We start from the raw sequence: 27,958 nt of genomic DNA, 5'->3' as shown, positions 1-27,958 counted from the left end.
GCGTTTGGACCGATAGCTTGGAGCCCAATGGTGCACCCACCACCGCGTCTTCTTCGGCGCCACGGATGAAGAAGATGGCTAAACTTGCACGAGAACTGCTGAAGTGGATACGCACAAGTGACCCCCCTGCCTGGTGCGCCAAAGATGTCAGAGTATGATGATCTATGGGACTGGCCAAGATCCCTTTGCAGTTCGGCTGGGGTGGTCGATGAGCACAGAGAGCGAATCCAGTGGTACACGCACGAGGATTTCTCAAGTTCGGGTCATCATGGAGGCGTAAAACCCTACTCCTGTGTTTGGGTGGTTTGACTTACGGCTCAAGTTACAAGCGCGGCTTGCCGAAAAATGTGAGCAAGGTGCAACTATTGTGTAAGCGTGAGCAGGGTGTCGACCCGTGCCAAGGTAGCCATGGGCCTCCTTTTATAGACAAAAAGGGGTCACCATAGTGGCAACATGGTCATTACATGCATGTGAATAGTGGTCTTGATGCTATCCAAGCTAATCCTGTCGGAGTAGGATAAGGGCATTTAATGCACCGTAAGATGGCGGCCATCCTTTGGCAAAAGATGTCTTTCCTTCTTTGTCATCGACGTGGATTAGCCTATCTCATTGACACGTCCACCAGACGGGTGTCAATAAAGTTGATCTACATGCTCGTGCCGACACGCGTCCTGTTGACTCCCTTCAGGCTGCCTGCCCGTTCGACACCTAATCTTGACAAGCCATCAGCTGGTCGATGAGGTGGAGCAGCCGAAGGGAGAGAGGGAGAACTTTCCGGCACGGAGCTTGGCGGGTCTTCGCTTGCCGGAGCGAAGCTTACCGACAACTGGAGTCTTGATCTTCAGCACTAACTTAGTACTTCTCGATCACCTGCCTGGAGGCCTTCTGCATGGTCTTGGTGTCCAAGAGTTGAGGCTTGGGTCGCGTTATCCCCCGGCAAGGCCTTGTTGTTCAGAGGGCTACAACTGCTTGTGCACAAGTGTGGGGTACTAAGGGACCCCTAATTTAGTACACCGACACCATCTCTGCACTCGTATTGACAAAAATAATCAAAACAAATACTAGAAAAAATCAAAAAATTCCAAATTTTTTTGCGTGGTAGACAATTTGATGCGTGAGGTCCGCTCCAATTTTCACATCATTTGGACATCTGAGGAGCTCTCAACAAAAAAGACAAATTGGGGGTCTGTAAAAATGTTTACAGTTCATGTACTATTTTGGCACGATTTGTCTTTTTTGCTGAGAGCCCCTCAGATGTCCAAATGACTTGAAATTTGGAGCGGGCCACGCGCATCAAATTTTCTACCGCACAAAAAAATCGGAATTTTATTTTATTTTATTTTTTATGATTTTTTTCTAACCGGGTGGAGATGAGCCTAGGCACCGAAATGCCCTATTCGACATACGAAAATCCATATCCCTACAAACATCGTTTAAATAAAACTATATGGTGTTCTAAAAAAAGCTATCGGGCTATGACCCGTTTAGCCTTTAAATTTTCATTCCTTTCCTTTTTATTAAAGCACACAAATTGAATTTTTTAAATATTATTATGAGCTCAGAAAATATTTCCAGCCCAAGATGCATTTAAATTTTTTTATAAATGAATTTTGGGATTTTAAATAACTCCCTAAATTGTTTTTTCGATTTACATAAATCCCCCAAATAGCTTTTGTACTTCAAATGAAAATAGAAAATCCATATATGCATGAAAATAACGATATGCTTCTATTAACATCCAAATTGAAAAGTTGCAATGTTACACCACCACACAAACATTGGCACAACACCTACTTAAAGTCCTTGGGTACTAACTAGTACTAGTAAATCAGGTAACACATACTACCCCCCACCGAGTGAATGTGTTTCGGCCTTCACTACTACTACCTCTGTCCCATAATATAAGAAACACTTCTATATTATGGGAGGAGCGAGTAACTAAATCAGGCAAAGAAAACATATTGCTTCGAGTAAGGCTCAAATGGTGGTTTATTAGGGCATCTTCAACTTTGACCCTCCCGTATCCGTTTGCGGACATAGGACCAATCCGCAGGCACACATACGGGAGCCAACCATCCAACACTACACGCATACATTCGATTTCAATTTCTTTGAAGTCCACACGTTCAAATAGCCACATACATAGTCTAAAATAGTTTAGGTGTTCAAATGTAGTAGTAGTTCTATTTCTTAAGAAATCGAACATCATTGATGCAATTGCTACAAGACTGATGGTGTGCGTCTTAACATGACCTTGATATTGCCCGTGTAAAGCTTTCGGGCAATTCTTCCATTTTCAATGCATATAGTCAAGAGATTCGAGCGAACCTAGCCACGCTCTTGCTTCCGAGATTGTCAAGATCCTCTCAGTGTCTACCATAATTGGTTTTGTCGGGTACTGAGGTCCAAACACCTCGGCCATGGCAGTTGCAAACCTGACCATGGCATCCCTGCATGTGCTCTCAGACATCCGTAGGTACTCATCCCACGAATGAGCGGTCGTGCCATATGCAAGCATCTGCAGTGCGGCTGTGCACTTTTGGTAACCAGACAACCCAATCCTTACCACACCGTCCTTCTTTAATGAAGTAGTCATCAAAAGGCCGGACGCCATGTTAGAGACGATTGAAGACATTTTTGCGCATAAGAGAGCGTCGGCAAAATTGTTAGTGAAGAGGGCATCAGGGACAAAGTATTCATCCATCAGCATCAAATGGCCGCGCGCCTGGTTGCGGGTGAGCTCTCGGTGACCCTTGATCGATGCCTTGAAACTGAGAACATGCTCCTGTGCACATCCCGTGTCTGCAAGCACCGTCTACATCATCACAGTCTCATCCATGTAGTCCTCCTCATCGGACTAGTCGGATGAGTCAACATAGTGCTTTTATATGTACTCCTTATCTGAATCCATTGCTTTAAAGAAGAAGGGACACATTTTTTTTAGCTCGGTTAATTCACCGAGCAGTTGTCGGGCATGGTGAGAATCGGAGGAGCGAATGGTGTGGAGCCCGGGTTTACCATTGGAGGTGATGGACTCGTCGAGCTCTGGCAGGGGTGTGGTGAGGCGGTCAAGGTGATGGAGTGGCAGCTAGGGTAAAAGAGAAAAACTGAAGGAGAGAAGACGGGAGGATGGAGGCATTGACCCGGGTGTCTGAATCCTATGTGGCTACTGTTCGGACTCATGCAAATCCTCCGCCCTTCCCCCAGTTTGTCTCGGGTTTGCTGGAGAAAGTATGTCCAGACCGTTCGATAGATGGTTTATTTGGTGGAAGATTATATGTTCAGATCCATTATGCTATTTAATATCCTTCTAATCTTGAGCATGATTATCATTTATGAGTAGTTACTTTTGTTCTCGATGTCACCGGAGAAATCTTGTTGCAAGTAATCATGTGAACTTTATATGTGTTCGATATTCTGATGGTATGTATGTTGTGACTCCCTTAGTGGTGTCATGTGAACGTCGACTACATGACACTTCACCATATTTGGGCCTAAGGGGATGCATTGTGGAGTAGTTATTAGATGATGGGTTACGAGAGTGACAGAAGCTTAAACCCTAATTTATGCGCTATTCCGTAAGACACTGATTTGGATCCAAAGGTTTAATGCTATGGTTAGAATTTTTTTTCTTAATACTTTTCTCGTAGTTGCAGATGCTTGCGAGGGGGTTAATCATAAGTAGGAGGTTTGTTCAAGTAAGAACAACACCTAAGCACCGATCCACCCACATATCAAGTTATCAAAGTAGCGAACACAAATCAAACCAACATGATGAAAGTGACTAGATGAAATTCGCGTGTACCCTCAAGAACACTTTGCTTATCATAAGAGACTGTTTTGGCTTGTCCTTTGCCACAAAAGGATTGGGCTACCTTGCTGCACTTTTGTTACCATTACCGTTACTAGCTCGTTACAAATTATCTTGCTATCAAACTCTTGTTACTTATAATTTCAGTGCTTGCAGACATTTTCTTGCTGAAAACCGCTTGTCATTTTCTTCTGCTCCTCGTTGGGTTCGACACTCTAACTTATTGAAAGAACTACAATTGATCTCCTATACTTGTGGGTCATCACACCCCCGGGCGCCCCCAACGCGCCTAGTTCGGCCTGGGTTCGACCTGGGTCTGTCGGCGCCAGTTACGGCCCTAACCGGCGAAAATTGTGCTCCTGGGGACGCGACTGAGCCATCTTTTAGCGTTGGCGCTAAAAATGTCCTGGGGGCCTGTTGGGGGCGCGGCTGGAGATGCTCTAACTAGTACTAGTAAATCAGGCAACACATACTTCCCCCAGCGAGTGAATGTGTTTCGGCCTTCACTACTACCTCTGTCCCACTTGTCAAAATGCTCTTATATTATGGGACGGAGGGAGTAACTAAATCAGGCAATGAAAACGTATTGCTTCGAGTAAGGCTCGAATGGTGGTTTATTAGGGCATCTTCAACTTTGACCCTCCCGTATCCGTCTGCGGACATAGGACCAACCCGCGGGCACACATACGTGAGCCAACCATCCAACACTATACCCATACATTCGATCTCAATATTTTTGAAGTCCGCACGTTCAAATAGCCGCATATATAGTCTAAAATAGTTCAAATGTTTAAATGTAGTAGTAGTTCTAATTTTGAAAACATAATCAAATATCATGTGATGCAACTGTCGTCTTAACACGACCTTGATATTGCCCATGTAAAGCTTTCGGGCAATTCTTACATTTTTAATGCATACAGTCAAGGGATTCGAGCAAACCTAGCCACACTCTTGCTTCCGAGATTGTCAAGATCCTCTCGATGTCTGCCATAATTGGTTTTGTCGGGTACTGAGGTCCAAACACCTCGACCATGACAGTTGCAAACCTGACCATGGCATCTCCGCATGTGCTCTCAGACATCCGTAGGTACTCGTCCCACGAATCAGCGGTCGTGCTATATGCAAGCATCTGCAGTGCGGCCGTGCACTTCTGGTAACCAGACAAACCCAATCCTTACCACGCCGTCCTTCTTTAATGAATTAGTCATCAAAAGACCGGATGTCATGGTAGAGACGAGCGAAGATACTTTTGCGCATACAAAAGCGTCGGCAAATTTGTTAGTGAAGAGGGCATCATGGACAAAGTAGTCGTCCATCAACGTCAAATGGCCGCGCACCTGGTTGCGGATGAGCACTCGGTGACCCTTGATCGATCCCTTGAAACTGAGAACATGCTCCTGTGCACACCCCGCGTTTGCAAGCACCGTTTGCATCATCATCGTCTCATCCGCGTAGTCCTCCTCGTCGGACTAGTCGGACGACTCAACATAGTGCTCGTATGTACTCCTTATCTGAATACATTGCTTCAAAGAAGAAGGGACAAAAAATTTAGCTCGAGCAATTCACCGAACAGTTGTCGGGCATGGTGAGAACGTAGGACGGATGGTACCTGCGCGGCGGTCGGAGGAGAGGTGTGAAAAGGCATGGAGCCCGGGTGTACCATTGGAGGTGACGGACTCGTCAAGTTTCGACAGGGGTGTGGTGAGGCGGTCAAGGTGATGGAGCGGTAACGAAGGCAAAAGAGAAAAAACTGAAGGAAAGAAGACGGGAGGATGGAGGCGTGGGCCCAGGTGGCTGAATCCTATGTGGCTATTGTTCAGACTCACGCGAAGCCTCCCCCCTTCCTGCAGTTTGTCTCGGATTTGCCAAAGAAAGTATGTCCGGACCGTTCGGCAGGTCGATACAGCCCTGTGTTGGATGGCTAAACATGCCTGAATTGTGCAGTCCAGACGGTTACGGGTGCCCTTAACGGGTATAAACCGGTTGGTATGTGGGAACTAGAAACCGGACTCTGTCAATGTCACCGAAACTTGGAAGCCGACCTCGTCATAGCTGAACACGGTACTGGAATAGTACACCCATGCCCCAGCGTTCAAAGTAATGCATCTCAATGCGGATTGCTGCATTCTCAAACAAGTGGTGAATTTTCTGACGATAGAGTTGAGGACTGACCCGTGTGAATGTGTGATCACATCCATCATCCATGATCCACCGACGACCAAGAGCCACGGCCGGCGAACCAAAGAAGCGTTCTCCGCCATGCATGCATGCCAGTCAGCGGCCGGCCCTCCACAATTCACGGGCCCAATCGCCATCCAGTCTAGAACAGAAAACGATGGAACCGAAGTCGTCGAAAGAAAACAGCATGCCGAAGGTGAAACAAGAAGAGTTAATACCACAATTGGTACATAAACTTGTAGGGGTGGGAATAGATTCATACAAAAACTAAAAAACCCCACAAAACTGCTCCTCCAACTTGTCTGCTGTAACAAAATCATACAAAAACACCCTGAGCTGCACACGTGGCGCGCCAGGTAGGCTCTGTTGGGCCCGGACCGCGTTTTTGCACAAACCCCCTCGCCTTCTTCCACATTTGCACATGAGTCGTTGCTTCTGTTTTATAGTAACCCCCAGTCGACGCCCCCGATGCAAACCCCTACCAAAACCTTGCCTTTCCCCTGTTCCTCCTCCTTTCCTTTCCTTTGTTCCTCCTCCTCGACGTTTTCAAGGCGAGGCGGCGACGCGGTCGTGGAGCTCATCGCCGACGAGAGAGGGCGCCATGGAGCCGCGGCGAAGGGAACCCGACGAGTTCCCTCCTGAATATGGTAAGCTTCCCCTGTTCCTACGTTCCCCTGTTCGTCTGCTTCCCCTGTTCCTATGTTCGTCCCATGGTTAGGTTTTCTTGTGCATATCACATGGCGGCCAAGATCAGTAGGGTTTCTTGTGCTACTTGGTCTCAATTTCGGGATCGATTAGGTCAGTAGGGTTTCTGCGCGCGTCCGTACAATATTTGGCCAAGAGGGTTTCTGTGATGCTGATGGGGTTTTGGGTGGTGTGGTATGGGAAAGATTATGGCTAGTGTTAGGGGAGTTCTAGATGTGATTCTGACTGCTGCCTTACAGGGGAAGGTTGTAGTTTGGACTACTACCATGTGCTGATGTGATTTTTGTGGCTGCTGCCTTACAAAGGAAAATTGCAGAGATAATATTGATGTGTTGTTCATAATTACAGGCTACAACACCATACAATAGTGTAGAGAAGCAGACCAAACATGCTAACCAAATTTCCCTCCTATCCCTAGTCCTGATCTCCCTCTTGTGCTTCATGATCATGGCCTTCCTCTCTTCCTTCAGCCTCATAATTCCAGCATCCTTGTCAAAGACAAATTTCTGAAGAGCCACATTCTCTTCAGCAAGTTTGCCAATCACCTGCCTAGGCCTCCCTTGCCATTCTTTGTCCACCCACTTCAGATAAGCACATGTATCATAACCCTGCAAAACACATAATACCAATTTGTTCAGTACAACAATTTGTTCAGTGCAACCTATAAACCCTGAAGATAAACATCACACCTTTTTCCACATTCTGACATGCCATTTTTAACAAAAGTTGGGCACTTGACTAACCTCACGAGGAGAAACAAGAAATCTACGACCATAGTCATATCCATCAGAGCAAACTCTTCTCGCATGGTTCAGTAAGTGGCAACAAGGGTCACTTTTGTCAGTGCCATTGAAAGCAGCATCAGGAGAGGATAGAGGTATACCCTAGTCATATTCTGGTAGGTTTTCAGTCCCCTACCATCATATCAAATCAAATGTTAGCATCAGGAAAGCCCAAGTTCATGGGCATCTGAAGCAAATCGGCGAGGGGAAGGGGGACACGCACCTTGCAGAAATCGACATCCATGTAGCGCACCTCTCCGGTGATTTTCGCCCAAGGCTCGCCGTCCTTCGTCATGTCGGCACCGGCGAGGTCACATCCATTGAGCGGGAGAGGGTGGCTTGATGACGACGACACCCCTGCTCCACGGCGTCCTGCCTGCTGCTTCCCGCTCAATGATGTGCACCCCTTCATCTCGAGAGGGCGGCAGAGACAGTTGCCGGCGAAGAGGGCGGCCGAGAGGGCGACGACAAGGGGGAGGATCTAGGGATTTAGGAATGGGGAATCGATGCAGAGTGGGCGATGTAGTCAGGGATTCGACCGTGCAACACAAATACAGAGAGTGCGAGGGGCTTTTTTAAATAAGGTGTGTGTGCCAAAATCCAGCGTGGCATGCCAAATGTCGCCTCCAAAACTGTTTTGTATGATTTTGTTATAGCAAACAAGTTGGATGGGTAGTTTTGTGGTTTTTTTTAGTTTTTGTATGAATCCGTTCCCACCCCTACAAGTTTATGTACCAATTATGGTATTAACTCAAACAAGAAAAGAGCCGACAAGGCCCGAAGGAGCACAAGTGCACAGCTGGCTGAAACTGCAATGCAAAGCAAGGCAACCAACCACTTCCTTGCTTGCATCCATCCATGTGAACATATTAACTTAAAAGGAAAAACGAGGAACCGAAAAGGAAAGCTCTCCTTGATTACATCCGCTCTAGGCCACTGGGCATCGATTACAGCATCTCCAACAGCTGCCTTATTTTTAAGCACGAGGCGTTTTTCTTAATGTAGCATGAGACGTTTTCTTGACACGAAGAGGCAAACAACGTCCTCCAACAATTACCCAACCACAAACAATTATAGTTACTTTCAACAGCCTAAAATACAACACAAAGGGTCGTAAATGTACAACACTTTCTTTTTTTCGAAAAACTTTCAATCTATTCAACTTCAATCATGGCAGTACAAAGAACAATAGAGATAATAAAATTACAACCATGTCCGATGGCCACCTAGCGATGACTACTCGCACTGGAGCGAGCCGAAGGCGCACCGCCATCATCGCCTCTCCCTCACTGGAGCCGGACAAACCTTGTTGTAGTAGACAGCTGGGAAGTCGTCATGCTAAGACCCCATAGGACCAGCGCACTAGAGTAGCAACTATCGCCAATGAAGAAAGTCGTAGATCAGAAGAATCAAGCCTGTAAACACCTAAACGAAGACAGACGAAGATCGGATCCAAATAGATCCATCAAAGACCAGCACCGACCGAATTCCACAAGATCCGACGGAGACAAATCTCCACACACCCTCCAACGATGCTAGACGCACCATTAGGACGGGGATAGAACGTGGGAGACATTGTTCCTGCTAAGGGACATCGCCGTCGCCACACAACCCCAACCAAGACGCTGACTCTAACAAGTGACTGCCCCGGGATGATCGCCCATGGTCGTTTCACTCATGTGTCTGGACAGATCTCCATCCCGCTGAAGGCCACTGTCGTCGCTCCGCCACCCCGACCCCACCGCCCCCTCCGCTACCTCGACGGTCGTTGCCGCTCCAATTTTGCATCCGCCCATGATGGTCGGCGCTCTGCCTCCCGTAATGGCCATACAAGCTCAACCGTGTCCCTTCCGAGGTGGCCTAGCGGCCGCTGGAGCACCGTAGCTTGCTGCCCGACCGCCGCGGCCGAACGGATCAATGACGAGCCTGGGGCGGCGACAGCACGATGTCGTCGCCTTCCCCACGCCGACGGAGGACATCACGTGGCCTTTTTCATCTCCTCCCAACAACAACTAGCCACCGAGGCCCCGCCAATCGGATATCCCCTCCTCGCCCACAAGGTGTTCGATGAAATTCTTACAAAGGTCAAAAACATCTTTTGCGTTTTTTGTAAGCACTTGTAGAATTTTAGCTTGATAGATAGTTTCGTGTTATGGATGAGTTTGTGTGACTCCAACTATTGCAAAGATTCCTCGTCGGATGAGGATTTTGACTTGACCGAGGAGGAAGATATTGATACGATCATGATGATGATGCACAAGAACAAGAGACAGAAGCATGGCGGTTCAATTTTCGGTCGTGAGTTTATATGGAGAGAACTGAAAGAGGCGGGCGACCGATTGATGCGCAACTATTTTGGCTCAAATCTTCGTTATCTAGAGAGGTACTTTCGACGCTGATTTAGAATGTCCACGTCCTTGTTTATTCACATTTGCAATGCTGTGAAGCAACATACCACATTGTGCATGATGGCCTATGGTATTCCGGAAGATTCCAGCGATGATAGCTTGGCAATGGGAGAGCACTTCAGTCTTCTTCGTCGGACAATTTTGCGAAGACGGTAGTCAATGCGTTTGGTCTGGAGTATTTGACAGCACCCAATGGTCAGGACACAACAAGACTTTTGGAGATGAACAAGCCTCGTGGGTTTTCGGGTATCCTTGGCTCCATTGATTACATGCACTGGAAGTAAAAGAACTACCCTGTTGAATGACCTGGACAATTCAAAGGACGCAACAAGAATGCCGCCACCATTTTCATTTTTGATGAGGCTGTGGCCGATCAGGAGACGTGGATTTTCCATGACTAATTTGAAATGTGTGGATCCTGCAATGATATCAATGTGCTGAAGCAACCACCTCTCTTTTCACAGTCAGCCAACCGAAGAACTCACACCGATGAAATTCCAAACAAATGGTCGCACATACAACTTTAAGTATCTCTACTACTAAAGGGGAATTTGTCGTCGTCGTGATGGTTCAACCAGCACCCCCTCCCTGCTATCGCCAGAAAAATAGCCGGGATCAAAACCACGCATGACTAAAAAAAAGATTTGGGTCAACGAAACTCCACGCACACGCTACACGATTCCCATCGCAGCACTTCCCACGCGAAAATCGCTCGCTCTCTTTTCCCCTCATGACCCCTTTCCTGCAAATGACAATTGCCGCCTCTCAGTATCGTGCACATCCGCCATCTGATCCCTAACCTTCACTTCCCTTCACTTCTCTCCCTTGTCTGCCCACGTCGTGCTGCACTTCACAACTCTCTGTCGCCCTCCGATGCTCCAAGGACGGAGCCCCCATGGCTACCTCCCCATTGTCGTCTCCGTCCAAGCACCAACACATGGCAAACCACTGTCGTCGTCGGAGGGCGATGGTGTTGGCTCCTCCCGCCACAGCGCCCCAGAATCTCGCCCCGCTACCCGTCGACATCGGACGACACGGGGCAGGCGCAACAGCCCGTAGTGGAGCAGCCAAAGAAGACAACAGGCTTGGTCATCGCGCTCATCAAGGAGGAAATCGTCGTCATCTGCTACCTCCGCTACTCACCGTTCTACCCGGCCATCGACGTCTTCGGTTTGCTTCCTCCATGAAATCGACGTCGCGCTCCCGTAGACAGGGTTCTTCCCGCTAGCTGCACCCGAACAGGTGGGTCGCGTACGACGGCAGCTCCATGGTGTCTGACCTCTTGCACCGGCACCACCACCTCGCGAATGCATGTCCTCCTAGCGAATGACGCTAACTGCGCGGTGGCCGTCGTCGGCCACGAACTCGGTCCTGACAGTGCAGGCAGCCAGGCTTCATGTGCAAGCAGGTTTTCGAGCCTCCAACACACGTCATGCAAGTGGCAACAGTAGCCACGGCCCACGGGGCGGGTAGCCGATGGATGGAATGGGGAGAGGGAGAAATCGAGGATAGTGATGTTGGGGTTCTTAGAGCAACTTTAATGAGGCGACCCATTTCGTCCGCCCGCGTCTGTTTGGGTCGGCGCGGACAAAAGTGACGGCCCAATGCCCCGACCCAAACGGACGCGCGTCCGTTTTTCGTCCGCGAGCGACCCATTCCAGGCCCAATTTTGAGCATGATTTGCGTCGGCGTGGACACGAGACGGACGCGCGCGCACGTGCCTACTCCTCTCCCCGGGCCCGCCTATCGGTGGCAGCCACCACTATTTTCCCCCATTTTCCCCAAAAAGGCTCCCGCCCGCGCGCGCCCCCGCCCCCAACCAGCCATGGAGGACGCCATCGACCTCGACCTCGATCTCGATGCCGCCGCCGGCCTCGCCTCCCTCGCCTCGTCCGACGCCGTCGCCCCCTCCGGGAAAGGCAAGCCTCGTGCCCCGCGCAAGACCGCCGTGATGGTCAAGCCGAAGAAGGCGCTAACACCCGAATAGCGGGCAAGGGAGTCGGCCAAGAGGAAGGGCCGGAAGCACGCTGAGGACGCGAGGGATGAGGCTGCTGCGCAGGCCGCCGCTGTCGCCGCCACGCAACAAGAGTTCACCAACGCCCGCGTCGCCGCGACAACGAGGGAGGCTCTCTACATGCTTGGGGTAAACCCTAGCCAGCACGGCCTCGTCCAAGCCGCCGTCGCCGCGGCCAGCACCGGCTCGTCGGTGTTTCCTCGGATGGTGATGCCCGACTCACCCCGCGCATCGGCTTGCAACCCGGTCCCCGGCTTCCACGTCTACCCGCGGGCCTCCCGCCTCTCCGGGGAGTGCTCACCCCGCGCAACGGCTTGCAACCCGGTCGCACCTTCCACGCCCGCGCCCGTGCCCATCGACCTCAACGCCACCCCGGTGGTTGGTGGCTTGTCGTCCGGCGGCACGAGGAAACGAGCGCGACAGGCGCCGGCCGGCGGTCTCCCGGGCGCCCGTAACCTGTTCGAGGAAATGATGTCCGCCGTCGACGAGGACTACATGCAACACCTCATCTTCGAGGGTGGTGCACCGGGTGCTGGCTACGATCCCGAGGAGACGCAAAGCTAGGACGGCCGCGGGGCGTTCACGCCGGCCGCTGGCTATGATCCCGATCAGGCGGCCTTCATGCGTGATCAGGTCGACATCGACCTGGACGGCTTCCCCCTCGACCACGAGTTCCCGGACGACTATGGGCTAGAGGAAGAGGACGAGTGCGACATCGAAGTGGAGCCTTTGTTCGAGGACGAGCTCGCCAACCAAACCGTCGGTCCTAAGCCGAAGCGCAAGAGCAAGCGCAAGCGCAAGAAGGCGTACACAGCTGCCGAGGACAAGGTTCTTTGCGAGTGTTGGCGAGACAATTGACAAGACCCAAAGACGGGCGACGAGCAAAAGCATTCAACCTTTTGGACTCGTGTGCACCGCGAGTTTCATGAGCGCAAGAAGTTTTCACCTTACCAATTTGTGAGCACGCGCGGGTGAGTCTCCATTTCCAAGCGGTGGAGGGTGATCCAACAAGAATGCAACAAGTTTTGCGCCACTCTTGAGAGTGTCAAGGCCTGCCCCGTGAGCGGCATCGGCGTGCAAGCCATGGTATGATAGCAAGTGAAGATCGAGGATGTCGCCTAGAGGGGGGGGGTGAATAGGCGCTTTAAAATAATTACGGTTTAGGCTTGAACAAATGCAGAATAAACCTAGCGGTTAATTTGTCAAGCACAAAACCTACAATAACTAGGATCACCTATGTGCACCAACAACTAATGCTAAGCAAGATAAGCAACTATGTGATAGCAAGATATATGACAAAGAACAATATGGCTATCACAAAGTAAAGTGCATAAGTAAAGGGGCTCGGGTAAGAGATAACCAAGGCAAGCAAAGACGACGATGTATCCCAAAGTTCACACCCTTGTGGATGCTAATCTCCGTTTGGAGCGGTGTGGAGGCACAATGCTCCCCAAGAAGCCACTAGGGCCACCGTAATCTCCTCACGCCCTCGCACAATGCAAGATGCCGTGATTCCACTAAGGGACCCTTGAGGGCGGTCACCGAACCCGTACAAATGGCAACCCTTGGGGGCGGTCACCGAACCCGTACACTTTGGCAACCCTTGGGGGCGGTCACCGGTACCCGTCAAATTGCTCGGGGCGATCTCCACAACCTAATTGAAGACCCCGACGCTTGCCCGGAGCTTTACACCACAATGATTGAGCTCCGAACACCACCAACCGTCTAGGGCGCCCAAGCACCCAAGAGGAACAAGCTCAAGGGTACCAAGCACCCAAGAGTAATAAGCTTCTCAACTTGTAACTTCCACATATCACCATGGAGAACTCAAATCGATGCACAAATGCAATGGCAAGGGCACACAGAGTGCCCAAGTCCTTCTCTCTCAAATCCCACCAAAGCAACTAATGCTAGGGAGGAAAATGAGAGGAAGAACAAGAAGGAGAACACCAAGAACTCCAAGAACTAGATCCAAGGGGTTCCCCTCACATAGAGGAGAAAGTGATTGGTGGAAATGTGGATCTAAATCTCCTCTCTCTTTTCCCCCCAAAACTAGCAAGAATCCATGGAGGGATTGAGAGATAGCAAGCTCGGAGTTCAATGGGGAAGGTCAACAATGGGGGAAGAACACGAGCTCGAAAGGATAAGGTTCAATGGGGAAGAAGACCCCCTTTTATAGGAGGGGGAAAATCCAACCGTTACCCCACTGAACATCCCCGCACAGAGCGGTACTACCGCTAGGGAAGGGCGGTACTACCGCTCAACCCAGCGGTACTGCCGCGCTGCCAGGGCCCTAACCCCAGGGCGGTACTACCGCTAGGGAAGAGCGGTACTACCGCTTAGGGCGGTACTACCGCTCCTACTATCTCCCTTAGTGCCGCAAAACCCGACACGAAAAACTTCGTTCGAGAATCGAGGCGGAAGTAGCCCAGACACACAGCGGTACTACGGCCGAAAATCCCAAGCGGTACTACTGTTCGGAGAGCGGTACTACCGCTTGGAGTGGTACTACCGCTCTGAGAGCGGTACTACCGCTGGGGAGCTTCGGCGGTACTACCGCTGTGGTCGCGGTACTACCGCTGGGGCCAACCTTATGCCTCAACCACGAAAACAAAGAATACTCCAAGGAAAACCAGAACTGCCATAACTTCTTCATATGAGCTCCGAATTGAGCAAACTCAAGCTTGTTGGATAGAGCAAGACGAGTAGCATCAAAACAGCGACTGGTTATAGTAAGAAGAGGCAGGGGAGGTATGCTTAGCAAACAAAGGAGTGAAACCTCCAACCGAGAAGAACCGGCATACCCTCCAACATCGAAAACATCATAGAAGATGCATGAGAACTCCGTTTTCGATGAACTCGAGCTTGTCATAAAAAAGACCATGAGCTCCAAATCTCACAAGGAGAAGAACCAAACAAGAACCAAAAAGATGATGCAAGGATGCAATGGTTTGAGCTCTCTACGAACGATACGATCAAGCAACTCATCGAGAGCCCCCCTTGATGGTACGGCAATCAATCCTATAACCCGGTCTCCCACAACTACCGTGAGACCGGTAAAATAGAAAACCTATCAAGGGCAAACCTTTGCCTTGCACATGATCCACTTGAGCTAGATGATGATGATCTTCTCCTCCTCAAGATGGACCATCTTTCTTGATTGCTTTGGCTCGATGAAGACTAGAGATTGCTCCCCCATACTCCACTATGGGTGAGCCACTCTTCTGCACATCTTCACAAGTCCATTGTCGCCACAATGGACGGCAAGCTTCAAGCATATGATCTCTTCGTGATGATCCTACTTGAACTTGCACACCGCAACCTAACCCCACAAAGAACTCTCACGAAGACCATGGGTTAGTACACAAAGCGTGATTAACCATGTTTACCATACCATGGGATCGCTTGATCCCTCTCGGTACATCTTCTATGCTTTGTGTGTTGATCAACTTGATTCATTCTTTGACTTAGTCTTGATCAACCTTGAATCTTTCCAACTCTCTTCATTTGGATGATGTCTTGAAGGTAAACATGAATGATCACACAATCTTCTTCTTCAAGACATGCTTGCAATAAGCTCAACACTCACATGACCAATCTTTGGATAATTCCTTAATAGCACCTTGGTCAACTCATAAACTCCTTGAAACCAACACATGGAATTCAAGAAAAGCCTATGGACAGATCCTTCAAATATAACTCAAGACAACCATTAGTCCACAGAGATTGTCATCAATTATCAAAACCAAACATGGGGCACCGCATGTTCTTTCAGCAAGCAAGTCGCCCTCTTTTGTGCCATCAAGATCATCCTTTTACGTCTTCATTTTGCATGGAACATTTTGTAGGCATTTCAAGCTTTGGAGGCATTCAAGGTTCAACACAATGGCAAGTGCTTCAACCTCTCCCATTGCTATCGGGTCATCAAGGACGAAGAGAAGTTCAAGGCACAATATACCGCGCTCAAGGCACGTGGGGGGAAGGGCGCCGTGGAGGATGTTGGGGAGGGCGATCCGGCACGGCCGCGGGGGAAGACCAACTCCAAGGAGGAGGACAAGCGAGATGCGGCCACCAACGCCTTGATCGCAAGCGTGGACGGCATGATGAATAAGAAGGACTTAAGAGAGGAGGAGCGCCGGCGTTTCAAGGCGGAGCAAATGGATGCTTTCATGGAGATCCAAAGGAGGGGGCTTGATCTTGATGCCGAGAAGCAAGCCAAGATGTTCGAGTTCGAGGCGGAGAAGCAAGCCAAGATGCTAGAGATCGAGGCCGCCAACGCCGAAACAAAGGCGAAAGAAGTGGCTCTTGCAAGCATGATGACCGGGGTGGAGATCATGAAGGTGGATCTCAACGCCTTGTCGCCAAGGAAGAGACCATGGTTCGAGAAGATGCAGGCCGACATGCTCAAATTCAACGACGAGTGATCTATGGCGTTGAGGGGCCATCTTTTTTGTATGCCAGCAGGTGTGCCGGCATGACCACGGGAGCCGCGATGGCGTGGTCGAACTCAAGTCCCACCATTTTTTGTGTGCTGGCATGTGTGCCGCCCGGCTGACGAGTGCGCCAGCATGAACTGTGGTGCTTTCTGAGACCGGCATTGTATGCCGGCGATGGCATGGTGTCGGCATGAGACATGAACGCTGGCATGATCGGCCGCGGGCCTTTTTTATTTAAAAGTTGAATGCGGACATGAAATGGGTCGACGCATTGGGCGCATTGCCGACCCAAATGCAAAACTGGGCGGACGGTGGACGGGCGACCGACCCAAACAGACAAAAAGCGGACAAATGCGCCGTCTGTTTGGGTCGCCCCATTGAAGTTGCTCTTAGGGCGCACATACACGTTGTTGTCGCGTGGGATGGAGGAACCAGACGGCCGGCCGGGAGTACGGGCAGCACAGGCATGGTCCTATGGTCCTATGGTCCAAAAGGGGTGGGCGATGCAAGCGGTAATGACCCAGCCTTTTTTTCTCGTTGCTAGCTACGTGTGTTTTCCAATTCTGTTTGTTTCCCCTTGTGTGACGAAAACACAAGAGGCGGCTTATACTATCATAAGTTCAGAACAGACAACTCTAATCTATTACTAATACTGTTACTAATGCACTCCTAATATTCAGTGGAAGGACAGGCAAAGAGTTTGTTTGCATTCTTTTTGCTTGATCTCTTGGATTACATATCACACATATAATAACATGCTTGTGTAAGTTCTTCTGTTTTTGCAATTTATTTCAGCTTTCTATTTGTGATAGTGCTCATTTGCATATGCCAAAAGAACCAGAATGTGCTTGCTCACGTAGTCACGTCAGTCATCTGATCGATGGCATGCTTGCAATCAGCAGAAAATGCTTACTTTACCCGCAAAAAAAAATGCTTACTTACTTAGCACCTTGTTAACTGCGAGCTCAACAACCATGGTGGATATGTTGTATCTATGTAGCAGAGATGCAGAACTACAGGTGCAAGCAGACACCACATACTGAAATTCAAAACTGTGCAATGCTTAGTGTAAACAATCCGGTTATGTAGAGTTTTGATTTAAGTTGTTCTTTGTCAGTTGAGAAGACTTATCTACCGACCGATGTAGCTGGCACTATAATCTCTCGCTCAAAAGATGTTGAGAAAATGCAAAAACAGTCATGATGGCTGAAATATATCTGATGGATCATCCAACATCCAATTTACCGAATATTTGACATAGAAAGGACATCGTATGTCACTATGCATGTGTCAATTTTCATGTCGTTTGTGCAGTTGAAGACAAGGGCTAGCAATGGAGAAAGAGTGCACATGGGGGCCGAGAGGGAGGTAATGAAAGAAAATGTTTATGTTTATAGCTAAATGGTGAAAAACTGAACATATGTTATGTTTGGATGGATTTGACAAATAGAATAAGTGATGCACACATACTGAGGTTATTGCGCATCAAGGGAGAAGATATTATAAGCTTGGTGGTTGTTAAGTTGCAGTTGGAAATTTAATGTGGGCAGTAGCATTGCTAATCTATCTATATATCACAATGGGGTCATTGTTAAACACTAATAGCAAGTGTGACACGATGGCACAACAAAAAAAACGCACTTGGGAGGTTAGGAGGACGCGGACCTGGGCGAGAAAGTAAATGGGAGCGAGACCGCAATGTTCTGGGGTGGTGTGAGTGCTCCAAGTGACCGAGAAATATGACATCCACTGTAGGTGGTGCTATAGAAGATCGGATAGGAAGGCGCGACAGAGAAGGCTAAATATGAAAAGAAAGGCGAGAGCTCACCATTATTTTATTTTATTGCGGGGAAGAGCTCACCATTATTACGCTTAGAGTGGTAGGAACAACATGATAGAACGGAGACATGTCTGGCGTTAACAACAAGCGATAGACGAGAGGCGGTCGTGAGCAGACATTTCAAGATGATATCTCAACATATTCAAGTACCACGTACAACATGCACATTATAAATTACAATAATATTTGACATAGATATTTTCATCTCTAAATTTGTTTCTCCATGGCAACGCGCGGGCATGGAGCTAGTTACCTTTAGGCTAGTCATAGTGGGGAGTAACTTAGAGTAGTAACATACGCATACATATGTTACTAGTCTACTCTCTCCGTCCGCGAATAAGTGTACTTCTAGCTTTTGTCTTAAGTCAAAGTTTTAAAACTTTGACCAACTTTATGAAAAAAAGTAGTAGCACTTATGACACTAAATTAGTATCACTAGATCTGTTTTGAAATGTATTTTCATAATATATCAATTTGATATCATATATGTTACTACTTTTTTGTATATAGTTGGTCAAAGTTTTAAAACTTTGACTTAGAACAAAAGTTAGAAGTACACTTATTCGCGGACGGAGGGAGTATATTACTACCTTCATAGTGGGTAGTGTCATAGGTGTGGTAACATAGATGCTTTCATTTATTACTTTTTAGACTCATTATGCATTGGGAAGCGCTATGTGATGGTAACATATTATGTTACTCTATTTGCCTCTCTCCTTATTAACTACTTGCCACATCACCATTTTTGCTTACGTGGCATCTATGTTACTACCTATGTTACTCCCACTATGACCAGCCTTAAAGATGACATAACTTTTGTGAAGCCAGTTTCAAAATATCTCAAGGCGCAGCCACCTGTTGCTGCTACTTTTCCATGTCGTCTTCCCCTATGTCGACCCAGCCATGCATAGAAAAGGAATCGTCGTTACAGTCCAAACTCGTTTTTGTAGATACTCACGGGACTCACTTGGGACTACGATCGGGTAGACTACGCCTTCTACTATTCTCTAAAAGAAAAAACCGACCTCGTCGTGTGACAACGGCAGACCCAGACCCGACCCAGCCCACCTTTGTGGCGCGGCGCGTCCGTTAAAAACGCAACGCTGGGCGATTTGATTGGTGGCGCGCAATAAATTTGTCCGGCCGGGGACGGCGCGCGTGGGAGCGGGCTGGATTTGCGCGTCGTCTTCCTCTCTCTCTCTCTGGGAGCGGCGCGCCCCATGTGAGTGCCGGGCCCCCCACCACCCTCGCCGATCCCGCAAAGCAACAGCTCGCCCTCGCCTCGCGCGCCCAGGCAAAAAAGGCAGCGGAAAGTTTTGGGGCCGCTTGCTCGCTCGCGCTACCCGACCACACCACCACCGCCAGGCCAACCCTCCTGCCTGCCTGCCTGCCTGCCTGCCAGCGCGAGCCAGAGACCCGTCCCGCGCGCGTGCTCTCTCTCGCCCAGCCAGCTAGCTAGCCCGCCTGCCATGCGCGCCGGATCCGCGGCTGGGATCTGAGCGACGATGGCGGTGGCGGAGGTGAGGACGCCCAGGCGGCGCCACGGGAGCATGGCGCTCGCCGACCTGCTGCTGCGGGAGGCGTCGGCGGAGCGGGCCGACGCGGCGGGGGGCGAGCGGCCCGGGGTCGCCGCGGGCCAGGCCGCGCGGGCCAGGAAGGGCGAGGACTACGCGCTGCTCAAGCAGGGCTGCGAGCGCCACCCGGGCGCATCCTTCTCCGCATTCGCCGTAAGCTCCCCGTCCCCACGCGTCCGCTGCATTTTACACACTTCATCTCGCCCGGCGATCTGCTGTGACTCTGAGAGGTGTCTGTCTGGCTCCCGCTGGTTGCAGATGTTCGACGGCCACAACGGGGCCGCCGCCGCGGTGTACGCCAAGGAGAGGCTCCTCGCCAATGTGCTTGGCTGCGTCCCCGCCCACCTCACCAGGGACGAGTGGCTCGCCGCGCTGCCCAGGGCGCTCGTCGCCGGCTTCGTCAAGACCGACAAGGATTTCCAGACAAGAGGTCAAAATTCCCAGCTCCCATTTATACATGGAGCTAATTAAGACCCTCCATTCCTAGTACTACTACTAGTACCAATTACTGCCATGTCTACAAGTACACACAGCTTGGGTGGTCATCAACTCAAATTGGGCATGGCCATGCTCTCGTGCTGCTAGTACGCTCCTACAGTACCAGTGCTGAACCTTGTTTGTCCTCTCCTGTCTTTCAGCACACTCTTCGGGGACAACCGTGACGCTCGTCATAATCGACGGCTCCGTTGTGACTGCCGCATCTGTCGGCGATTCTCGATGTGTTCTTGAAGCAGAGGGTTCAATTTACTACCTGTCGGCTGATCATCGTTTTGATGCTAGCGGGGAGGAGTAAGATTTGTTTATATATCACGAAAGCATTAATTCCGTTGCTCTCTTCATGAGTATATGTCGCTGCTTCTTATCACTTTCTGGTCTCCATTTGTAGAGTTGGACGTGTAACAGAATGTGGAGGTGAAGTTGGCAGGCTAAATATTGTTGGTGGAGCTGAGGTTTTGCTCTTCATCTTTTGCTTCTCCTCAAGTTTTCCCTCTATTTTGCGTGTTGGCAGCCAAGGAACTTTCTAAAGTTGGATCTTTATATTTTCATGACTTTGAAAAGATGTAGCTATGAAAGTGTTGCTATCCGTTAGCGACTGATTTGACTTGTACCAAGTTACTACGCGTAGAATTTTCATTTGGTGACTAGGGCTTGCTGTTTACTTCAAATTCGCCCCTTTTTAATTGTTTGATTGTTTCTTTGTTATTTTAATCTGCAGGGACTAATGAATCAACTTACTATACAAGTACTAATTTTTGTTTAGAACCACACTTACCTTTTTTTTGTGTACCTAGGAATTTTAATAAGTGCCTACTCTACATGCTGTCGAGTGTTCACCGTTCGGTAGTTCATTTCAAAACTTTGCGCTTGCACATTATCATGATTACATATATAGTATATAAATCTTCTCATGTTTCCCTGAACCATAATTGTGTTAATAGGTCTGATGCACACCTTTAGCTTGACCCTTCTTTCCTTCATTGCCCACCCAGATTGGCCCCCTTAGATGTTGGCCAGGAGGTTTATGCCTATCAAGATCAATTGGTGATCAGGATGTTGGTGAATTTATCATTCCTGTTCCTTTTGTGAAGCAGATCAAGGTACATTGTCCTAAAGTTTTCTTCACGTCTGTTCTGTACAGAACCAAATTCAAAACGTCACAATAAAAGTGATAGGTACCAGAAGTTCTACTCTCTGAATATTCTCGTTGTCTTCGTCATCTTTATTTTCTTGTCACTTTGTGAAATATCTATTTTGTGTAAATTTGATAGACATTGGTGTTCTGCAACCTATTGCAGAAGCACAACCTGTAAAATTCAACACCATCTGAAAAAAAATCCTAGTTCTATTTTGTGTATTGTACGGAAAAGATACGATATATTTGCAAACATAGCAAGAGTCTTGTAGCAGTAAAGATTTTTGTGGTTCACAAATAGTTCATATTTTTGCATGATGTTTCTCAAGTGCACATGTATGTGGCACATCCACACAAAATCCATATTGCCTCTTGAAATATACAAGGTGCATTTTGCAAAAAGTTTTGCCTGTACCCATGTGTGAAAAATCTGCATTCTTGTAATAAAGTGTTTTATGAAGATTTTTAATCATATTTTGGAAATATTAATGTCTTCTAATGCTTGCTACAGCTATCTAGTACTGGAGGTCGTCTTATTATTTCAAGTGACGGTGTTTGGGATGCCTTGACTGCCGAAATGGCTTTTAGTTGCGCACGAGGGCTTCCTCCAGATGCTGCAGCGGATCAAATTGTCAAAGTACAGCCACTTAACCACTCATTTCTTAGCATACAACCTGAAATCCTCAGTTTGTACCATGTCTTTGTGCATTAGAATAAAATTGTCCTTTACTGTTGATCTTTTGCAGGAAGCAGTGGATTCAAAAGGATTAAGGGATGATACAACTTGTATTGTTATTGACATAATACCACCAGAAAAACCGAAATCCACTATACATTCTCGAAAGAAGGCACGGAATGGTTTTAGTCTTTTGAAAAATATATTCATCAGAAAAAGAACATCAGACACATTATCGCATGCTGATACGGAACGTACTTCTGAGCCCGACTTGGTGGAGGAAGTCTTTGAGGATGGGTGCCCATCTCTACTAAGATGGTATGTTCCCTTTCTCCATCGCGTCGATGGATCCATACTAGTTCACACACAATTATAAGGTGAACCCAAAGCTTCCTGACTAAACAATAACTCGTACTTGGGAAACACTTCCTCGCTACTCGTGCTAAACTAATAGTAGTGGTTTAGCTTTCTGATAATTTGTATATGCTGGAAGCCTGGAACACAGGTTCTGTTAGATTCTGTGACAACGGTTGATGCCATACATCTAATAGAAAATATCATTTTGATTGAGCATTGGGTACGGGTTTTCTACTATATAACACCTTAACATCCAACGAAACTGGGCATAGCCCTTTCGACTGAAGTCAGGTTGGTACAGGTGTTTCTGTGTTTAGGCTATCACATGTTAGATTTGTGTTTTATTTAGTACATTTGGCTAGCATTACATTTTACCAACCAGGCAATAAGTCTTCTTTCGACAATTATTATTTTAGGGCGCTATACTTCCTTTGTAGCATTGCTAAATATTTGGATTCAGTCCTTCAAGATTATTTTGTCAAAAAATATGATTCGATGTTTGATTGGCAACAATTGTCGTGTCTCGTGAAAACACCATATTTTGCCATACGCCTTGTTGGGTTCCACCATAGATTGACAACAATAGGACAACTCAAACTCCCCCACCATAGTGTTCATCCAGAACTTGACACAAACATCAAAAGAGAAAGAAATGTCAGCCATCCAATCCTAAACTTATGGCGAAAGTTCAATTTTCGACACTGAACTTTAAAACCATTTAAAATACTACCTTGAACTATTGAAATGCTTCAGTTTTACCTCATGTGTAAACACCTTATGAAGCTGAATGGCTTACCAGTTGGGTTCATCCAAACTTTTTTATTGTTATTATCTATTAATTGCTGTCATTTTATTTCTGGTGAATGCAGGCTAGACTCTGAGTATCCAGTCCGAAATATGTTCAAGCTCTTTGTATGTGCAATTTGTCAAGTAGAGTTAGAGTCTGGTCAGGGGATATCGATACACGAAGGTTTGTCAAAGCCAGGAAAGGTGTGTCCCTGGGATGGTCCGTTCCTTTGCCACAGTTGCCAGGAGAAGAAAGAAGCAATGGAGGGAAAGCGGCCCTCACGCGGTATTATATCTTCCACTCTTCTGACCTATTTTTCAGCCTGAAAGCCACATTTGGAATAAATCTTCCTATACTTGCAGATTCCTCCTCAAGAAACAGTGGGTCAAGCGAGTAGTAACCAAGGGCAAGAGTCATCTCGGGAGCAACCATCTAACGATATTCCGAAAGACCGACGCATAGCTGACACTTGGCACTCTTGCAATGGTTGATCTGTTAGATGTATTATCATGGAGTTAGGATCTAAGATGAACAGCTGGATTAAGAGGGAGGGAGGGACTTGTGTTGAAGCGCCAAATCAAAAGATACTCCTCGTCTTGTGATGCTATGGAGCAAGGGAATTGCCTGTTGATACCAACATGTTCAGTGGGCTTTCTCTCAGTGGCGGCGCATAAACAGGACGAAGGCGTGTTAACGGCTACCTCTCCTAAGGTCAGCCACCATGTAAATTATCCATCGTATAGAAGCGTGACACATAGCCGCCGCGTTGAATTTGCCAAGTAGGATTAGCTGTGAGATCCTGAATTTCATTTTGGGCAGATCTGAATTAAGGTCACTTGGCCCGTCCCCTATCGGAATCATGCCCGTATCTTCCATGGTTCAATACTGTAATTAACACCTAAGGATTAGCTGTGAGTAAACAAGACATGTTCACCTTTTCTTTGTACCCCTGTATTCCTTGTGAATGACGTGACGGCTCACCCTTCCGGCTGGCAAAATTTATGGTTTTCACTGTCTCTAGATTTGACAATATGGGCAAGAGGATGATAAAAGCATGGCTTGTTTGCCCAGTACACGGTGCTTAATTTAGATGGCCATAGCAACTGCTGATAATTCCTCTACCCGGTCGCCGGATTGCTCAGCACTACAGTTCAGCCTGTGTTACACTTGTAGGGGTGTTTGAATTGGTTCTAATTTTTATGTGCCTACCGGGATTTACCGTGCCAAGCAAGCCCTTGGCGCCTCTTCTTTCTGTCTCTCTAAAAAAAACACTAGCGCCTCAATCGAAGCATTGACCTGAAAACACGCAGATGCTAAATGAAAACCCCTGAAAATACGCAGGCTTTGCACAACCGTCTCTGCACGCTTGTATTCAAGTGCAATCATTCTTCAGGTTATCTTCAGTTCCTGCTCTCTGCGGTGGCGTTTTGACCAGATTCTAACTTTAGCAGCAACTGAAATCTTTGCAGAACACGCTCATCCAACTTTCACGCTTACTTATCAGATTCCCGCAACAGACTTAGATACTACCACCTTGCACCTGATTCCAATGCCCATGAGTCGCTGTGCAATGAATATGATAGAGCAGGTAGTCCGCACATGAGTCGCCCTGGCTCCCCAAAAGAAGCACATGACTCCGGGGATCCACTTGAGCTCCTCAAAAGAGCTGGACAGAAGCCAGAAGCGACCTGGTCTGCGCACATACACATATTGTGGTGCAAGAGATACCGAGCACCTGCAACAGGTCTGCAGTGCAAGATGACTGCTTGTGCGCACATGAACACAAAAGGGCGAGCTTTCGAATTCTTGTCTGAACAGGGAGTACATGAATAGCACCCAAAATGAAGAGTATGAGGAAATGTGATTTGTAAGGAGTGACAAATCTATGAGCTTGCTGCTGCACCATCAGATATAGACTTCAGAGTTCAGACCCAAATTAAACGTAAATGCACATGGGCACAGTAATACGTGGCCACAGACTAAAGGTTCAGAAATAACAGTATCTTTGATATGTATGCCTCTTGCATGAAAACTCAGCCAGCACTATCAGAACGAAGAAATACCTGATGCCTGTCGGAGTTTTTCGTAGGAAACCCAGAACACAAACTGCCATGGGCCAAGCCTGGCCCATGTAGGTAAGAAACCCTTCCACAATGCTGTCAGGCCCTCATGTTTGACGGTCTTGACCAAACAATCATAAGAATTCCTGTATAGAGCTTTCGCCTCCAGGCCCTGGTTCATCATCCTGGTTTTGATCACATCCGCTGGGCAGCTCAATGTAGTCGCAGACAGACCAGAGGCAACAGAGGCCAGTGTGTGAGCATACAGATTATCGTCGCAGATCTGCTTGCGGATGATGAAATGCTTTGCCTGGTCATAGCAGGTCAACTCGCCCATGTTGACAAGAAATGCTCGCTGTGCATTAGGACCAACCCCCTTCCAAAGTCCCAACAAACCTTCTGCACGGATGATTTTTGTGAAGGCATCTAAGATTCCTGTGTACCGAGATTGAATGCCTTGGGTCAACAATCTGCTGTCTGCTTGCATCCTTACCTTTATGAGATCAGCTGGACTTGCCACCACCTGCACTGCAAAGTAGGAGGCACATTAACTATTGCGTTAGATAGCAATATATAGGGCAAGGAAATACTTACATTTGTTAAGAGACCATGATTCTAAATCTAGCACATAACTATAACATGCTGATCACTGGCTGTTTCTTTCCTTCTTCAAATCACATATTTCTCCAGGGATACAACCATGCAAGTACCATTTATATCACGCAAGGGGTGTAGTGATGAATTGCCAACCATCCAGGGGAGGGGGAGGGGGTTATGTTGACTAGTTCAGTTAGATGATACTGATTCAAATCTGTACATAATTTCTCATCTGGCCATCAGAAACACCGCACCTCACACCTATTTGCCCATTGTGAAGCCTAACAGCGAGCAATATGATTGAGGCCTGGATGATAGTGCTAGTCAAACCATATTGTATCCAGCAAGTTCACAACCCTGATGGGGCATCACTGAGTACCCTGGACCTCAGTCCCGAATCCTACGCTGTGAATTGCAATCCCTAGTCCCTAATCACACTGACGTAGAGTGTGTGACACGCACCGTGTGTCCGTGTCCACTAAAAGTTTTGATCACAATCTTATAGTTCATTGAAGCATTATTAGCCGATGTAGCGGACATGATTGAGGTTGATGCCACGGCCAAGATGGACGCCACTGTGGCTTCATGTACCACGGAGGTATTAGCAAATATAGTCATCACATGAGGATAAGGTGGAATGCCAGCAATATTTATAATTTAAGTTATGTAATGAAAAAGATACACCCCTAATACACTTCTTCATACGTATGTAAAAGAATGGCGATGCTTAGCAGTGTTTAAAATGAATAACGTGTTGCGGCATCCAAAAAGCCATGCTATTTTCAGATATACATTCTCTTAGTTCTCCAACGGACATGATTTCAGATTTACTATTTTGAAAGCGTAATATTACCAAGTTCTCAATCTAGTTCAGGAGATCACATTTCTCCACCATAGCACAGATCAAAAGCTCCCTGATTAGCCAAGCGGAATTGCACACGCCTTGCAGGCACAAGAGCATCGCACTTCTACGGATCTGATATTCACAGAGATATGTTTACCTGCGCGGCGACGCCGGAGGCTCCCCCAGCAACCGCCTTCTCGAGGAGGCCCACCTCCCGGCCCCCGCTGGCAAGGGAGGACCGGAGGTGCTCGTAGCCGACGATGCGGAGCGGGGTGTAGAAGAGGTGCCGGAGGACGGCGGGGGAGAGGCCCCGGTAGAGCCCCCCGTCGCGGACGAGCTCGCCCGCGACGCGTAAGACGCCGCCGCCGCCACCCCCACCACCACCACCGGTGCTGCGGTGGAGCTGGAGGCGCGTCTTGAGGGCGTCGAGGGGGAAGGTGGAGACCTCCGCCGCGGCGGCCGAGACCGACGAGAGGGAGACCTTGGCTAGGGTCTCGCTCCCGCGGCGGTCGCCGGCGGCCCGGGGTGACATGGCTTACGAGGACAGACACCTCACTCGGCGTACCGGTGGAGTATACATGCCTACCGCGCGTGCATCTGGACCGAACAAGGATGATCCAACGGCTGTAGAATCGGTCTGTGCGGGGCTGCGATCAAGTGGTTCCGCCCCAGATCCCGCACCTCGACGGCGAGCCACGGTCGCGGCGGCGAAGACCACACCACCGCGTGTCTTGGATCCACCGTCATGATCCTAAGGTTCAGCCGCTGACGATTACTGGCCTCCTTTGGGAATTTTGTACTGCCAAAGGATAGGAATTTTGTAGATTTTTTTTTAGGATCTTTTGGTTTGTAGGCTTACCCATTCCTATATAGCATTGGAACCAATCCTTCACATTTTGAATGAAAAAAAAATTATCATCACATGCATCAAATGACATATATTTTCTTATACGAATTGAGATACATTTCATCTCCCTTCATGTGGTTTTCTTTCATCATATCCTATGAACCAAAGGAGGCTGTCACGACCCAAACATGGATATGGGACGGACAGTCAGATCAGTACCAATATCGAGTACAAATCAAGGGATACAAGGGGAATTTGGGGTGAGGACCAGCAGAAGAGGGATGAGATACAGGTAGCAGAAGGGTGAGGAACGGAAGCAGGGGGGTGAGAAGGTTCAGACTTTTCAATCAGTTCCATGCCTTTCCCATGTGCTGCTCTCTTCGTTTATAACCAGCGACCTCGACTCCTG

At 48.3% G+C, this 27,958-nt stretch overlaps 2 protein-coding genes across 2 annotated transcripts; one reads left to right on the top strand and one right to left on the bottom strand.

Moving 5' to 3' along the window:
• Positions 1 to 19,431: 19,431 nt before the first annotated feature.
• Positions 19,432 to 24,147, top strand: LOC119364433 (probable protein phosphatase 2C 40). The gene is made up of 9 exons (XM_037629904.1): positions 19,432 to 19,901; positions 20,007 to 20,178; positions 20,387 to 20,537; positions 20,635 to 20,698; positions 21,239 to 21,346; positions 21,893 to 22,018; positions 22,128 to 22,375; positions 23,284 to 23,486; positions 23,564 to 24,147. Exons 1-9 carry the CDS (start codon positions 19,680 to 19,682, stop codon positions 23,596 to 23,598), a joined length of 1,329 nt encoding a protein of 442 aa, XP_037485801.1. The 5' UTR covers positions 19,432 to 19,679; the 3' UTR covers positions 23,599 to 24,147.
• An 831-nt stretch (positions 24,148 to 24,978) lies between these two features.
• On the bottom strand, positions 24,979 to 27,360 carry LOC119364434 (mitochondrial uncoupling protein 3-like). The gene is made up of 2 exons (XM_037629905.1): positions 26,860 to 27,360; positions 24,979 to 25,784 (listed from the first exon to the last, which is right to left on the bottom strand). Exons 1-2 carry the CDS (start codon positions 27,232 to 27,234, stop codon positions 25,248 to 25,250), a joined length of 912 nt encoding a protein of 303 aa, XP_037485802.1. The 5' UTR covers positions 27,235 to 27,360; the 3' UTR covers positions 24,979 to 25,247.
• Between the last annotated feature and the right edge of the window lie 598 nt (positions 27,361 to 27,958).

This window comes from Triticum dicoccoides, chromosome 2B (assembly GCF_002162155.2).
Source record: "Triticum dicoccoides isolate Atlit2015 ecotype Zavitan chromosome 2B, WEW_v2.0, whole genome shotgun sequence".
Taxonomy (NCBI): domain Eukaryota; kingdom Viridiplantae; phylum Streptophyta; class Magnoliopsida; order Poales; family Poaceae; genus Triticum; species Triticum dicoccoides.
This window is presented reverse-complemented; position numbering and strand designations above follow the sequence as displayed.